The sequence below is a fragment of the Rhodotorula graminis genome (assembly GCF_001329695.1).
Source record: "Rhodotorula graminis WP1 unplaced genomic scaffold RHOBAscaffold_7, whole genome shotgun sequence".
NCBI classification, from domain to species: Eukaryota; Fungi; Basidiomycota; class Microbotryomycetes; order Sporidiobolales; family Sporidiobolaceae; genus Rhodotorula; species Rhodotorula graminis.
In genome coordinates this window covers 1,406,652-1,420,730 of record NW_017264934.1, presented here as the reverse complement: position 1 = coordinate 1,420,730, position 14,079 = coordinate 1,406,652, and the positions used below count along the sequence as shown (strand labels likewise).

The following is a 14,079-nucleotide window of genomic DNA, read 5'->3' as shown; positions in this document are numbered from 1 at the left end:
CGCAGCAGCGACGTCGGCGCTCGACGCACGGGAGATGTGGGGAAAGAGGGAGAGAGGGAGAGAGGGACGCACCTGCACGACTGGTTCGGGTACAGGTCCTCGTCCTGCCAGCCTCGCAGCTGAAAGTCGACCTTGAGGCCGTCTTGCCTCGCCGAGGCCGGCCACAGGCCCTCGACGATCTGGTGAAGCGACTCGATGGTGCGCGGCATGTTGGTCGAGCGGAACGAGACCTGGTCGGCGTTGGAGGGCGAGAGCGTCTCGGGGAGGAAGCCGAGCGGGACGTAGATGCTGCGCAGGATGGCGCCGAGGGCGAGGGTGGAGCGACGGCCGAGGTCGGTCAACTCGCCCCAGTAGCTGTGTGTCAGGAGGAGCGAATCGTCAGGGAATGGACGCGAGAGGACCGTGCGAACGGGACGCACCAGTCGGCCGGCCCGCCCTTGTACCCTCGCGCGCTGTCGCCGACGTCCTCGGTCCACCGCCTGACGTCCATCGCCGTGGTCTGGGGCGCGGCCGTGCCCGTCGGAGAGGCGGCAGACGCGCTCAACGACAGGACGGCCGAGCGGAACTCGCGGCCGACCGAGCACAGGGAGAAGACGGGCGGGATGTCGCCGACGCCGACGAGTCGCTGGCGAACAGCTGCAACGGGGTTACGAGCGAGTCGAGAGTCAGTGCGAGGCTCGTCGAGCTGTGGTCGAGTTGCCGGTCGAGCCGGTCGCACAGAGGAACGAGGGGAAGGGGGAGGGCGACGAGGGTGGTGACTGACGGGCACGCTCGCCGTGGCGGCAGTACCAGTGAGCCTGAACGAGTTCGAGACCTGGCGGGAGGTACGGGCTGGTGTGGATCAGGTGCGAGTTGGGCGGTCGGCCGGCGAGAGGAGGGTGCGGGTGGTGCGCCTGGCTCGGGAAGCTCATGGTCGGTCGGTCGGTGAGTCGGTGTGGGTGGTACAGTCGGTGCAGCCCGACTCGTCGCAGCGTAGCGAGAGAGCGACAGGGGCCAACCCTCAGAGCTGCCGGACAGTCACGTCGTCGTCGTCGTCGACTCGCTGCTTCTCTCGTCCAACCGACTCGCACCGGCTGCGCAGATCTACCCACGAGCAGCCTGCATCAGCCTCACCACCTCTCAGCGACACCTACACACGCCCAACAGCCAGCCCCATCTTCGTCCAGTGTGAGCTCCCCCACCCGTCATCCGACCCCCGTCGTGCCTCCCTCTGCGACACCAGCACCGTCCCACTGGGCACGCTCTACGCCTCGTCGGGATCACTGTGCCCTCGCCCTGCCGTAACCGCGCCGTCGAGGGGGTTGGCGGTCGAGCGGCGGCGAGGGGGGAGTGAGCGCGAGCGCACGACGGCCAGCACGCGCGCGAGCCCAATCGAGCCAGCCCTGCCCCGCCAGAGCCTCCTCTCCACGCCACACCTTCGTCGCCGGTGTGCGTCGCGCAACTTGTGCGGCCGAGGCCTCGTCTCGAGCGACTTCCCTCTGCTCCCTCCTCGCCGACGCCCAGCACCTCGTCACGACTTGAGGGACCTGTACTGACTCGCCCGTTCCCTCCACAGCATGGCCAGCTCTCGGTCTGCAGCCCGTGGCGGCATCAAGAGCAACCCCGACCTCCTCAGCGTCTCGTTCAACCAGGACTCGACCTGCATCGCGACCGGCTCGCGCAAGGGCTACACCATCACCAACTGCGATCCGTTCGGCAAGGTGTACGGCCGCAGTGACGGCGCCACCTCGATCGTCGAGATGCTCTTCTGCACCTCGCTCGTCGCCCTCGTCGGCGCAGGCGACCGCCCGGCTTCGAGCACTCGCCGCCTTCAGATCGTCAACACCAAGGTGCGCCCCCTTGCCCTCTTCCTTCGTCTCGCATCCTCGCACGCTCGCACGCAGTACTGACCTACCTCGGCCCCCGCAGCGGCAATCGACCATCTGCGAGTTGACCTTTCCGACCACGATCCTCGCCGTCAAGCTCAACCGGCGACGACTCGTCGTCGTCCTCGAGGAGCGCATCTACGTCTACGACATCAGCAACATGAAGCTCTTGCACGAGATCGAGACGAGCCCGAACCCGCAAGGTGCGTCCCCCTCTCTCCCTCGGTCCTTTGTCCCCGACCCGGACACTGACTCTCGCGCGCGCGCACGCCCACAGCCATCTGCGCCCTGTCGCCATCGTCCGAGAACAGCTACCTCGCGTACCCGTCACCGCTCCCGTCGCCCGCCACGCCTTTCTCGACGACCCCGCCTTCGTCATCGAGCGCGGCGAGCAACTCGTCCGGCGACGTCCTCCTGTTCGACGCCGTCTCGCTCTCGGTCACCAACATCATCCAGGCGCACAAGGCGCCCGTCGCTCATGTCGCGCTCAACAGTGCCGGCACGCTCCTCGCGACGGCGAGCGACAAGGGGACCGTGATTCGCGTCTTCAGCGTCCCCAACGGCGACAGGTGCACGAGTTCCGCCGCGGCAGTTACCCGGCCAAGATCTACAGCATCGCGTTCAACGCGGCGAGCACGCTCCTGTGCGTCAGCTCGGACACCGAGACGGTCCACATATTCAAGCTCGTGTCGGGCTCGAGCGGCGCCGCAGGCGCCAAGGGCAAGGCGGCGGCGCCCGACTGGGACGAGCAGGACCGCTTTGGGTCGGCCGCGAGCGGCGCGCGCAACGGCGGCGACGGCGCACTGCCGGGAGGGTACGATGCCCTCATCGAGAGCAAGCGCAACTCGAACCAGGGCGGCGTCGGGTGCGTCGGCTCGATTCTCCTACCTCCTCCCGACTCATGCGTCTCTGCAAGTGTGTCGGGTCGACTGACATCCTCGTCCTCGTGCGCAGCGGCACCCTGCGGAAAAAGTCGCTCTCGCTCGGGCGCGGCCTCGCCGGCTCGGTCGGCGGCTTTCTGCCCGGCGCCGTGACGGGCATCTGGGACCCGCAGCGCGACTTTGCCTACCTCAAGGTGCCGACGTCGGGCGTCAAGAGCGTCGTCGCCCTCTCTGGGTCCGTCCACTTCGTCCCTCGTCCTCGCACGGTCCTTCCCCTCGCCCTGAGACTCGTCCTGACGACCCGCCGGTGCCCTCTCGCAGCACGTCGCCGCAGGTCATGGTCGTCACGTCTGAAGGCGTCTTCTACTCGTACGCGATCGACCTCGAGAACGGCGGCGAGTGCGTCCTGCAGAAGAGCTACTCGCTCCTCGACGGTATCGGCGACGACTCGAACGGGTACGTCGGCGCCTCCCTTTTCTCGATCGGCGGGCCCTCAGCATGCCAAGGCTGCTGGGTACCCGCCTCATCTCGTCAAGGGCATGCACTCACGCTCTCGCCGCCGTCCGCAGCTCGCCCATGGGCGACTGAGCCTCTCGCCGTCGACTCGCTTTCGCCTCTCTCGCAGTGTCCACCCGTTGTACCGTAGCCTCCCTTCGTAGTATCACTGCAGTCTCCGTTCCCGCAGACATCGAGCGAGCCCGAGAGAGAGAGAGCAAGAGAGCCATTTCGGTGCACGTGCGCCCAAGAGCGACTCGAGCCGCCGAGATGAGCTCGACTTCGAGTCCGGCTCGACCACCGCTCGTCGCCACCCTCTGAGGCTTCTCCGACTAGCCCAGACACCATGGCGAGCTCCTCTCGACCCGCCAAGCGCGCCCGCGTCCAGCCTGCGGCCGCCGTCGCCCTCCCGACCCCGCCCAAGCGCGAGTCGCTGTTCGCGCCCTTCCGGTCGCTCGGCCATGTGAGCACCGCCACGCCGTTCGTGCTCCAGAGCCGGTCGAGCAAGTACCTCGAGCAGCCGGCCCTCACCCTCATCACGAGCCTCGGCCGGTCGTGGGCCATGTGGGACGGCCAGTCGATGCGGCTCCTCTTCGTCGGTGCGCTCGCCTCTCTCCCTCGTCCCGGCCGAGCCTTTCTAGTGCACGTGAGCTAACCCTCGTTCACCGCCTTGCAGGTCCCGACATGGGCAAGGAGATCTCGAGCCTCGCCGTCCTCAACGAGAGCGTCTTTGCCGCCGCGGGCGACTTCGTCGGGCGTTACGTACGCGGCAAGGAGGTCGGCCGCTTTGTCGTCGGCGGTCTGCCCACGTACGACAGCGAGAGCGAGTCGAACGCAACCTCGTCGAGCTCGAGCGCATCGTCGTCGGCCTCGTCGTCGGCGGCCAGCGACTCGGACGACGACGACGACGACGACGACGACGACGACGACGACACCGACCCTTCGTCCCAGCCCGAGTCGCTCGGCAACCTCATCCTTTTCGGCAACACGCTCGTTGCCCTGTCGTCGACCGGCAAGCGCATGTACGTGTGGGACGTGCCGCCTTACGTCAAGCCGGCGTCGAAGGACCCGCTCGCCTCGAACGGCAAGGCGGCGCACGGCGACGCCGAGGCCGCAGACGGCGGCAGCGAGACGGACGAGAGCGAGGAGGAGGACGGCGCTGTCACGCCGTACGCGACGCTCGAGTTCCCCGACGGCTTCTCGGCGACCAAGGTCGTCCACCCGGCGAGCTACCTCAACAAGGTCGTCGTCGGCAGCAAGGAGGGCGCTCTCGCCGTCTGGAACGTTCGTACTGGGTGCGTGGCTCTCTCCTTGTCACCTTCCGGCCGAAGCGGGACTGACTCGCCCCATCGCGCAGCTCGTGCATCCACACCTTCTCGCCCTCGGCCATCTGCGGCACGTCCTCCCCGTCCGCCGTCACCGCCATCGCCCAGTCGCCCGCCATCGACGTCCTCGGCGTCGGCCTCGCGAGCGGCGCCTGCATCCTGTTCGACGTGCGCCTCGGCGAGGTCATGGGCAAGGTGCGCCTCGAAGGCGAGGGCGCAGGCGAGGTCGCAGGCGTCGCGTTCCGCACCGACGACGAGGCGCAGACGCTCTCGATCGCGTCGACGTCGGGCCACGTCGCCCTGTTCGACCTGTCCAACCAGATGCGCCTGCTGCACCTCGTCCGCAACGCGCACGAGGGTCCAGTCGGCGGCCTCGAGTGGGTGCCCGGCCAGCCGCTCATGGTGACGAGCGCCGGCGACAACTCGCTCAAGGTGCGTCACTCTGTCACCTCACCTCCCCCTCGCGCCCGCACCTGACCTCTCTTTGGCCGCAGCAATGGCTCCTCGACACGCCGACCTCGGCACCTCGTCTCCTCAAGCAGCGTTCGGGCCACCACGCTCCGCCGCACCTCGTTCGCTACTACGGCGACGACGGCAAGTCGCTCTTGACAGCCGGCGCCGACCGCTCGGTCCGGTACACGAGCGTCGTCCGAGATTCGCGTGGCTTCGAGCTCTCGCAGGGTGCGTCGCCTGCCCGCCCTCTTCCCTCCTCCCGGTCCTGACACTCACCTCGACCTCTACGCAGGCTCTATCGCGCGCAAAGCGACTCGTCTCGACGTCCGGCCGTCCTCGCTCAAGCTCCCACTCGTCACCTCGCTCTCGTACTCGACGTCGCGCTCTCGCGACTGGGACGACGTCGTCTCGGTCTCGGCCGACGAGTCGCTCGGCCGTACCTGGTCCGTCGAGAACAAGCGGGCCGGCAAGTTCACGTGCGCGACCGACGGCAAGGCGACCGTGTCGTGCGTGACGGCGTGCGGCAACTTTGGCCTCGTCGGGTCGCAGGCGGGCGACGTCGTCCTGTTCAACATGCAGTCGGGCATCAAGCGCAAGTCATTCAAGGTGCCGCACGCCGGCGTCAACGACGTGCGCGGGCGACACGTGACGGGCGTGTCGGTCGACGCGCTCAACCGGGTCGTCATCGTCTCGACGCTCAAGGGTGCTCTGCACGTGCGTCCCTACGTTCTCCCCTTCTCTTTGGCCCGTACTGACCCTCCTTCTCGTCTCGCAGTTCTTCGACTTCCAGACCATGCGGCTACTGTCGACCCTGTCGCTCAAGGCGTCGGTCACGTCGATCCTCCTCCAGCGCGACAACGGCCTCCTCGCCGTCGTCTGCGACGACCTCGTCGTCCGCATCGTCGACATCGAGACTCGACGAGTCGTTCGTGAGCTCGTGGGCCCGCGAGGGCGCATCCTCGACATTGTGCGTCGCGCTCGTTCCCCTCCTCGAGCAGGACACGCCTGACTTGGCCTTTCTTCGCACTCAGGCCTTCTCTCCCGACTCGCGATGGGTCCTCGTCACCTCGCAAGACTCGGTCATCCGCACGTTCGACGTCCCGACGGGCCAGCTCATCGACGCGTTCCGCACCCGCACGGTCGCGACGAGCGTCACTTCTCGCCGACGGGCGACTTCCTCGCCTCGACCCACGTCGACAGCGTCGGCATCTACCTGTGGGCCAACCGGGCCCAGTTCGCCGACGTGTCGCTCCTGTCTTTCGTCGAGGAGGAGACGTTGGACGAGGTCGCGCTCCCGACGGTGCAGGGGGTCGATGCCGATGCCTGTGCGTCCCTCCCTCCATCTCCTTTGCCCATGTCGTTTACTCACGCATGTATGACTCGCAGCTCTGTCCGCCGTCACCGCGCCGAGCAAGTGGGAGGACATCCAGCCGCACACGACCCCGGACCAGCTCGCCGACTCGCTTCTCACCCTGTCGCTCATGCCGCGCTCCCGATGGGCGACCCTCCTCAACCTCGAGACGATCAAGGCGCGCAACAAGCCCAAGGAGGCGCCTAAAGCGCCCGAGCGCGCGCCGTTTTTCCTCCCGACGCTTCCCGGCGTCGACACGCGCTTCGACTTTGGCGGCGGCGCGGCAGGCGACAAGGACAAGAAGGCCGAGGCCGGTGCCGCGCCGGACAAGCGCAAGCTCGACTTTGCGATGGGCTCGAGCATCGAGACCGAGTTTGTGGGGCGCATGACGAGCGAGAAGCGCGAGGGCAGCTGTGCGTCCCCTCTCCCGTCCTCTCTTTCCTCTACTCTTGCGACCCTCACTGACTCTCTCGTTTGACATGCGCAGACCAGGGCTTCTTCGAGTACCTCAAGGCGCTGTCGCCGTCCAACGTCGACCTCGAGATCCGCTCCCTGTCGACCATCCCGCACCTCGACTCGTTCCTCCACGCCCTCCTGCAGCGCCTGCGCTCGCACCGCGACTTCGAGGCGTGCCAGACCTTCCTCGCCGTCTTCCTGCGCGTGCACGGCGACCTTCTCGTCACCAACCACGAGACGCGCGGCGCGCTCGAGGCGATCCAGGCCGAGCAGAAAAAGGAGGCCGAGCGGCTCATCGACTTGACGCACTACAACCTCGGCACGCTCGCCTTCCTGCGCGGCGTCGCGCTCGCGTAGACTTGTGTAGATCCTCCCTGTCGAGCTGCGCGTGCAACGAGATCAAGCTGCAGGCCACGTCTCCTCTTCGAGCTACAACAGGCCTCCTCCTCCCTCGCAAGCGGATCCCCCTCCCTCGTCCTCTCCTCCTCGTCATGCTGCCGAGATCTTCTTGAGAACGTCCTGAAACTCGGACGCGAGAGGCGCCGTGACGCGCTGCTTGGCTGCGAGCGAGAGAGCAAGGGAAGTCAGGGCCCGGCGCGAGGGAAGGACTGGAGAGAGGTTCGGCAAGGACGCACAGAGCTCGCGCAGGACGTCGCGCAAGAGGTCACGCTTTGAGAGCCCGAGGATGGTCGCGTTCCACTCGTCGCCGTCCTTCTTGCCCGGCTTGCTGTGGGCGGACAGACGAATCGTGCGGTGAGTGACAGGCTCGACGAGGCCGACGAGGAGAGCGAGAGGGGACGCACTAGTAGATGGGCCCGAGCAGTTCTCGCACGAGCTCCTCGGCCTTGCTCCGCAGACCCTCGTCGGCGAGCTTCTTGGCGTACTGGAGCAGGAAGATGCGGTACTCGCTCGGCGAGTCGAGGGCGACGGCGGCGTTGAGGCGCGTCTCGAGATGAGCGAGCGCGACGGCGATGCGGTACTGGTCCGAGTCGCCGCTCGGCGCCTGCGGGGCGCCTTGCGGAACAGGGCGCTTGGCCGGCGTCGGTGCGGGCGTCGTCGCCGGGCTCGCCAGCTCGTCGCCGTCTGCCGCCTTGCCCTTGCCCTTGACCGCCGCCGCTGCTGCCGACGCGCCGTTGAGGCCCGTCGTCGCGCCGTCCTCGCCCATCTCGACGTCGCCGTTCTCCTTGGCGGCCGACTCGTCGCCGACCTCGGTCGCCGACTCGCTCGGCGCGTCCGAGCCGAGGTCGCCCTCGCGGTCCCTGCGCGCCTGCTCGTCGACGACGATCTCGTTCACGGCGCCCTCGATGTTCTTGACGATGCCGCGCCCGCCGTGGCTCGCCGCCGCGTGCCGGCCGCGCCGGCCCTCCCATGCCTCGGAGCGCGCCCACCAGGGCTCGCACACGCGAGTCCAGCTCGCGAGGTCGGCGTCGTAGCTGAAGGTGGCGCCCGTCGAGAGCGCGAGAAGGGGCGTGCCGTTGGGGAGGAGCGCGCTCGTCGTGATGGTCGGGGTGGGGTCGCGACGGGTGGCGGCCGACGAGAGGAGGGCCGAGATGTTGAGGGGAGGGTAGATCGAGCGCGGCTTGGGGATCGAGGGCGACAGGTTCCAGACGATGAGGGTGCCGAGCGCCGTCAGGGCGAGAAGGTACGGGCCCTCGGCGACGAGGAACGAGCACGGTGCGTCGAGGACGAGCGTCGGGATGAGCCTGTTGCGCAGGTGGACGGTGTCAGTGCCACGTCATTTCGAGAGAGTCGGGAGGAAGGAGAGTGGGAACGGGAGAGCGAGAGAGGGAAAGGCGAAAGAGCGGGCGCACCTTCTGCCCGTCGGGCTCCAGGCGACCAAGCTCGCGTCCTCGAGGCACACGGCCGTAAAGACCGGGCTTCCCGCCGCGCAGACGACGTACTTGGGCAAGTAGTCGATCCAGAGCGCCTTCTTGGCCGTCGTCACCGTCACCTCGCTCTCGCCCTTGCCTGCAAAGACGCTCGGGCCCGAGTCAGTCCCGCTCGTTCGGTCAGGCCCCGCCCGACGCTTCGACAGAGAAGAGAAAGAGAGACGCACGAGATCCCTCGCCAAAGTTCCGGAACTCGAACGTGTCCTTGGCCTCGTCCTCGACGCCGAGCCGGCCGTGAGTGACGACGGCCGGCACGGCGAGTGCCCTCCTCTTGCGCTCGCGCTCGCCGCCCTCGCCCTCGCCGACCCGGTTCGACACCCGGAACGTCACCTCGCGGTCGTAGAGCGCGTACGCCGGCACGAGCTCGCGCTTGTCGGCGTCGTCGAGCTGCGCCGGGCCGGCGGCTGCGCGCTCGCCGAGCGTGTGGCCCTTGAGGCGGTAGTCGGCGGACGAGATGCGCGGCGCCGTGCCGTAGCCGGCGACCTCGGGCGGTCGAGGACCGGCGGCGGCAGGGTCGTACTGCGCCGGGTGCGGGTACGGGTAGCCGGGAGGAGGGTACGGGTAGCCTTGCGGCGGTGGCGGGTACGGGTACGGGTGCGTGTCGGCGCCGCCGTTGTGCAGGGGCGCATGCGACGCCTTGCGCTTGCGCGACGCCGTGAGGTCGTTGACCGGCTGAGGCGCGCCGAAGCCGGGCGGCGCAGGAGCGCCAAAGCCCGGCAGTGGGGCCGCATACGGCTGCGCCGACGTGCTCGCGAACGCGTTGGGCGCTGCCGCTCCTGCGAGGGGCGGCGCTTGGCCCGGGAAGGTCGGCGCCGAGACGAACGGGTTGGCGGCGGGCGCCGCCGCTCCGGCCGCGCCAACGACGAGGGGCGCCGGCTGCACGAGCTGGACCGTGCGCGGACGCTTGGCGCCGGGACCTTTGCGCGCGACGAGCATCTTGGGCTGCGACATGGAGCCCTCGTTCGGGTTGGGCGTTGCCGGCCGACCGAGCTGGAGCGACGACTGGGCCGACAGGACCGGGCGGTTGCGAGGCTTGAAGCCGTACGACTCGTGGATGATGTCCTTGGTGCCCTCGGGCGAGACGGTCGCAAACTCGGCGAGGGCAAACTCGAGGACGGCGATCTGGCCGTCCGACGACGAGGCCCACAGCTGGGTGCCGTCGCGCGACCACGACAAGTCGAGGACGTCGCGGTCGAACAGGTCGGCAAAGACGGCGAACGGCTCCGAGACGTCGGTGAACCACAGCGAGATGGTGCCCTGGGCGCACAGGGCGAGGAGCGAACACGTGTTGGCGAGCGACGGCGGCACGCTCGGGTCGCGCATGAACAGGAGCGGGCAGTAGGCGGCCGCCTGCACGATGTCCTGGTGGCCGATGAGCGACGCCGTCGCCGTCCACGACGTGCGGTCGATGACAGAAGCGCAGAAGACGGGGCCGTTCATCGAGTTGGGCGTGACGATGTAGGCGCCGTCGGGCGACCATGCCGGGCGGATGAGGGTCGCCTTGGGCGCGTCGACGAACGGCTCGCGGATGTCCTTGTGCAGCTGCCAGTCGTCGGTGCGCCACACCTTGAGCGAGTTGTCGTCGGCCTGGGTCGCGAGAAACTGGCCGACCGGGTCGAAGACGACGCCCTTGACGAAGCCCTGGTGGCCGTCGAGCTTGCGGACGAGGTCTGCGGTCAGGACAAGGAAGTGAGCGACGACTCTCTCGGCGTCGGCGGAAGGAAAGACAAGGAGGAGAGCGAGCGTACCGAAAGTTTGGCCCGACCAGACGAGGACGACGTTGTCGAGACCGACCGAGGCGCAGTAGGTGTCGTCGGGGCTCCACGCGACACCGGCGACGTCTGCGAGGGCCGTGATGAGGGTCAGGCCGACGTCTGGTACGCTCGAGATGGGACAAAGAGCGGACCCGAGTTGTGCCCGACGAGGCGCCGAACGGCCTTCCAATTCTCGACGTTGGTCGTGTCGGTGCCCCAGACCTTGCCGCCGCCGCCGCTGCGAGTCAAAAGGGGGAACAAAGGTGAGCGAGGGGCCAGAAGGGAGGGACTCGTTCGACGAGGAAGAGAGGACGGACCCCTCGTGGGACCAGATCATGACGACGCGGTCATCCGAGCCCGACGCGAGGTACGAGCCGGCGTTGTTCCAGCGGACCGACATGACGACGCCTGTACGGTGGGAGGTACGAGTCAGTGATGTCGGGGAGGGGGAACCTCGAGGAGGGGGCAGGAGGAGGGGGAGGAGAGGGCGCACCGGTGTGGGCCGACAGGGTCGAGAGGAGCTTTGGGCAGCGGGCATCGTCCTGGGCCTGCTCGTGGAGGATGGGGACGGTGGACCAGATGCGGACGAGCGAGTCGAGGCCGCCGGTCGCGAGGCGCGAGTTGTCCGGGTGGACATCGAGCGAGAAGATGGTCAAATCGGGCTTGCTCGGGCGGGTCTCGTCTGGGTGTGCGACCCAGCTGGGCTTGACGACGCGCATCGCGGAGCAGGTGCTGGTCGACGAGGGACCGACGACGACGCGTCGAGCGGCGGGGGAGGACGAGAGACGGGCGCTGGGGGCCTGGCGGTGAGGGCGGGGGGCGTGAGCGCGTGGAGCGTGCCCTGGTGCTCTGGGCTCGAGTCGGGACGAGCTGCTGGCGGCTAGCGAGCGTTGGACGACGAGACAGAGGTCAACCGAGATCAAGCCCGCCGCGTCGTGCTCGCGGCTGTCGCTCAGGATTACGCTGACGGGTCGGGCAGCCTCATTAGTAGATCGTATACAGGCCAAGGTCACTACTACACTCACTCGAGACGGAAGCGAGAGGCGCCGTCTCAAACACGGCGAGGAGGACCAAGGTGCCGGAGCTTGACCTCGATTCCCACCCGCTCTCTCGCTCCAGCGCACTCGGTCATCAGTCCAGCCAGCCGCACCTCTTTCTGTGAGTCGACCCGTCCTGCCCTCGCCCTCGCACGAGCCGTCGTCGTCCCACAGAGATGCGCCCCGTCCTGCGAGCCCTTGTCGCGCCCGCCTGCGACGGCTCGCTCGCCCCTCCGGACTGCAGGACACGGGCTCGTTCGGTCCCAGGATCCCTTGCAGGCCAGCCACTGACCCTGCCGGACCCGCCCGCAGCGTCGTTGCCTAGACCCGCCGATTCGAGCTCTCGTTCGACACCAACCGCGCAGCCCTCGCCGTTGTCGCCCTCGCCTCGCACCAGAGCAGCTCCACCAAGCCTCCCTCGCGCACCTCGCCCGTACCCTCGTCCGATCCCCCGATCTCGCCCTCGAACCGGCTCGCCACCAGCCATGCTCCGCCTCGCCTCGACCGTCGTCGCCCTCGTTGCCCTGTCGTCCCTTGCGGCCGCTCAGACGGCAGCAGAGGTCGACACCGAGCAGCAGACCCTCGCGACCGTCATTCCTGGATCGTGCTCGGACGTCTGCGGCACCTGGCTCTCGTCTCTCGCCGTGCGTCTCCCCTCGTCTCGCTCCCTCTCGCCCTCGACCTGCACCACTGACCCTCGCGTCCTCTACAGACCTGCCCCGGCCCGACCGACGACGCCGGCTACTCGGCGTGCGTCTGCGACGCGACCTTTGTCTCCAACTTTGACACGTGTGCGGGCTGCCTCGCCACCGACCTCGCCACGAGCGACGCCGCCAACGCCGCGACCGCGAGCACGGCACCGGCGGGTGCGTCGCGCCTCCTCTCTCCCCTCGTGTGCCGCCGCAGTAACTGACTGTCTTTGTCCCGTGTCACAGACCTGTCGGGCTACTGCGCCGCGGCCGGCACGATCGTCTCGACGACCTCGTCCGACCTCGTCTCGTCGACCGAGACGTCCACTTCCTCGTCGACCGACCTCGCCACCTCGTCGTCGTCCGTCGGCCCCGACTCGGCCTCGAGCACGACGTCGACGGGCACGCGCACCTACTCGGTCCAGATCCCGACCATCACGACCCCGACCGTCACCTTTTCGGCAACGACGTCGACCGTGTCGCTCTCGTCGGGCGCGAGTTCTATGTCGACCGACAACGTCGTCACGGTCAAGCTCACCGAGGCCGGCATGCCGTTCCCGACTCAGAGCAAGAGCGGCAACGCGTTCGTGAGCGGCGCTCAGGGCGCGTTCGAGCGCCGCTCGGTCGTCGGCGCGCTCGTCGCCCTCGGTGCCGTCGCGGGCGCCATGATGCTCGCCTAGGTCGAACGTCGTCGTCGGTCGATTGCGCGGCAGGGTGTGCGCTCTCGCTGGAGGAGCGCGCGAGGAGGACCTACTTGGAGGACGGACACTGGCTTTCTCTCTCGCATCTCTCCCCCTTCCCCTTTCCTTGTTCCTTCCACCTGTCTCTCTCTCTCTGCACTCTACATTGGCGTCCTCCCCCTCCCCAGACTGCCTATCTTCCCCCCTCACGCTGCTGCAACGATCCTCTCGAGATACCCTGTCCTTCCTGCGCGCGCGTTCCTCGTGCCCGCGAGAGAGAGGCAGACTCTGCTCTGCGTACAACTCGCCTGGAGCAGCAAGCCTCGCTGCACGGGTGGGACCGATGCCGGCTGCGTTCGAGTTCATCGCGCTTCGCCCCATCGGCTGGCTGTCGCTCTCCCTCCTCGCCCACGACCCGTACCGACCCGCACGCCCAGTACAGCGACTCGCACATGTCTCTACGCCGCCCTCCGACCGCCGTCGCCCTCCAGCCCTCGGACGTCGTCGACCTCCAAGCCGCGATCGCTCAACGCGACGCCGACGCCGCGGCCGCCTCGTCGTCCTCGGCGACGACCAGCACGGGCGCGACCGTGGGCGCAGGGGACGCTGTGCTCGAGCGCGAGCAGCGCGAGGAGCGCGAGCGGCAGGCGAGAGGTGCCCGGGCGAGGGTCGTCGGCGGTGGCACGGCGTGAGCGGACGAGCTCGTTGCGAGGACGAGACCGTGAGAGATCCACACAGTGCGTCCCTCCTCCTCTATGTCGGCGTGTCGGCGCACACTGACCCTCCCTGCCTGGCCCGATCGCAGCGCCCCTCACCACCCGCTCCCCCCGAACCTTCCGCTCGCCCTTTCGCTCGCCCACCAACCTCGCGCCAGAGCCTCTCGCCCGACCGTCAAGCCCCAACCGCCTCCATCGGCCCAGGCGCAACAGGATCAGGAAGGCCGGGCAGGAGCGGGTGGATCGTCGACAGGCGCGAGCGGGCGGGGCGCAGGCTCGGACGCGGCGGACTCTCTCACGACGACAGCGGGCGAGTCGGTGTCTGCGTTGCGGGCCGAGCGTCGAGGCGAGTCGTGCAACGCCGTGGTCCGCTCTCCCGTCCATGCATCGCTGTCTCGTTGCGCAAAGAGAGCAAGAAGGAGAAGAAAGCCCTTGGCTCGTCGACCGACGACGGCCAGCAGCCTCGCGCCGAGAGTCTCGCGTACAGC

At 68.4% G+C, this 14,079-nt stretch overlaps 6 protein-coding genes across 6 annotated transcripts; 4 read left to right on the top strand and 2 right to left on the bottom strand.

Annotated features, from left to right (window-relative positions):
- Nucleotides 1-72: 72 nt before the first annotated feature.
- On the bottom strand, nucleotides 73-911 carry RHOBADRAFT_53989 (uncharacterized protein; the record flags this gene model as incomplete). Its single annotated transcript, XM_018417096.1, has 3 exons — nucleotides 73-354; nucleotides 420-636; nucleotides 764-911. Coding segments are annotated over 3 exons (645 nt in total), but the record flags the coding sequence as incomplete, so codon positions are not given.
- Nucleotides 912-1,070: 159 nt separating this feature from the next.
- RHOBADRAFT_53988 (uncharacterized protein) lies at nucleotides 1,071-3,433 on the top strand. The gene is made up of 8 exons (XM_018417095.1): nucleotides 1,071-1,167; nucleotides 1,556-1,829; nucleotides 1,909-2,068; nucleotides 2,143-2,434; nucleotides 2,458-2,730; nucleotides 2,820-2,981; nucleotides 3,068-3,202; nucleotides 3,316-3,433. Exons 2-8 carry the CDS (start codon nucleotides 1,557-1,559, stop codon nucleotides 3,332-3,334), a joined length of 1,314 nt encoding a protein of 437 aa, XP_018271142.1. The 5' UTR covers nucleotides 1,071-1,167; nucleotide 1,556; the 3' UTR covers nucleotides 3,335-3,433.
- Nucleotides 3,434-3,587: 154 nt separating this feature from the next.
- RHOBADRAFT_48562 (uncharacterized protein) lies at nucleotides 3,588-7,253 on the top strand (the record flags this gene model as incomplete). The annotated part of the gene is made up of 10 exons (XM_018415156.1): nucleotides 3,588-3,840; nucleotides 3,918-4,536; nucleotides 4,599-4,998; nucleotides 5,061-5,247; nucleotides 5,312-5,733; nucleotides 5,795-5,986; nucleotides 6,051-6,116; nucleotides 6,170-6,344; nucleotides 6,406-6,783; nucleotides 6,858-7,253. The coding sequence occupies 10 exons, from the start codon at nucleotides 3,588-3,590 to the stop codon at nucleotides 7,181-7,183; spliced, it is 3,018 nt and encodes a 1,005-aa protein (XP_018271141.1). The 3' UTR covers nucleotides 7,184-7,253.
- Nucleotides 7,211-11,188, bottom strand: RHOBADRAFT_53986 (uncharacterized protein; the record flags this gene model as incomplete). Its single annotated transcript, XM_018417094.1, has 9 exons — nucleotides 7,211-7,386; nucleotides 7,462-7,553; nucleotides 7,630-8,529; nucleotides 8,638-8,794; nucleotides 8,883-10,385; nucleotides 10,464-10,556; nucleotides 10,622-10,707; nucleotides 10,787-10,877; nucleotides 10,963-11,188. 9 exons carry the CDS (start codon nucleotides 11,186-11,188, stop codon nucleotides 7,316-7,318), a joined length of 3,219 nt encoding a protein of 1,072 aa, XP_018271140.1. The 3' UTR covers nucleotides 7,211-7,315.
- Nucleotides 11,189-11,991: 803 nt separating this feature from the next.
- Nucleotides 11,992-12,875, top strand: RHOBADRAFT_44606 (uncharacterized protein; the record flags this gene model as incomplete). Its single annotated transcript, XM_018414448.1, has 3 exons — nucleotides 11,992-12,150; nucleotides 12,219-12,372; nucleotides 12,442-12,875. The coding sequence occupies 3 exons, from the start codon at nucleotides 11,992-11,994 to the stop codon at nucleotides 12,873-12,875; spliced, it is 747 nt and encodes a 248-aa protein (XP_018271139.1).
- A 343-nt stretch (nucleotides 12,876-13,218) lies between these two features.
- Nucleotides 13,219-13,972, top strand: RHOBADRAFT_53984 (uncharacterized protein; the record flags this gene model as incomplete). Its single annotated transcript, XM_018417093.1, has 3 exons — nucleotides 13,219-13,265; nucleotides 13,318-13,612; nucleotides 13,681-13,972. Coding segments are annotated over 3 exons (634 nt in total), but the record flags the coding sequence as incomplete, so codon positions are not given.
- Between the last annotated feature and the right edge of the window lie 107 nt (nucleotides 13,973-14,079).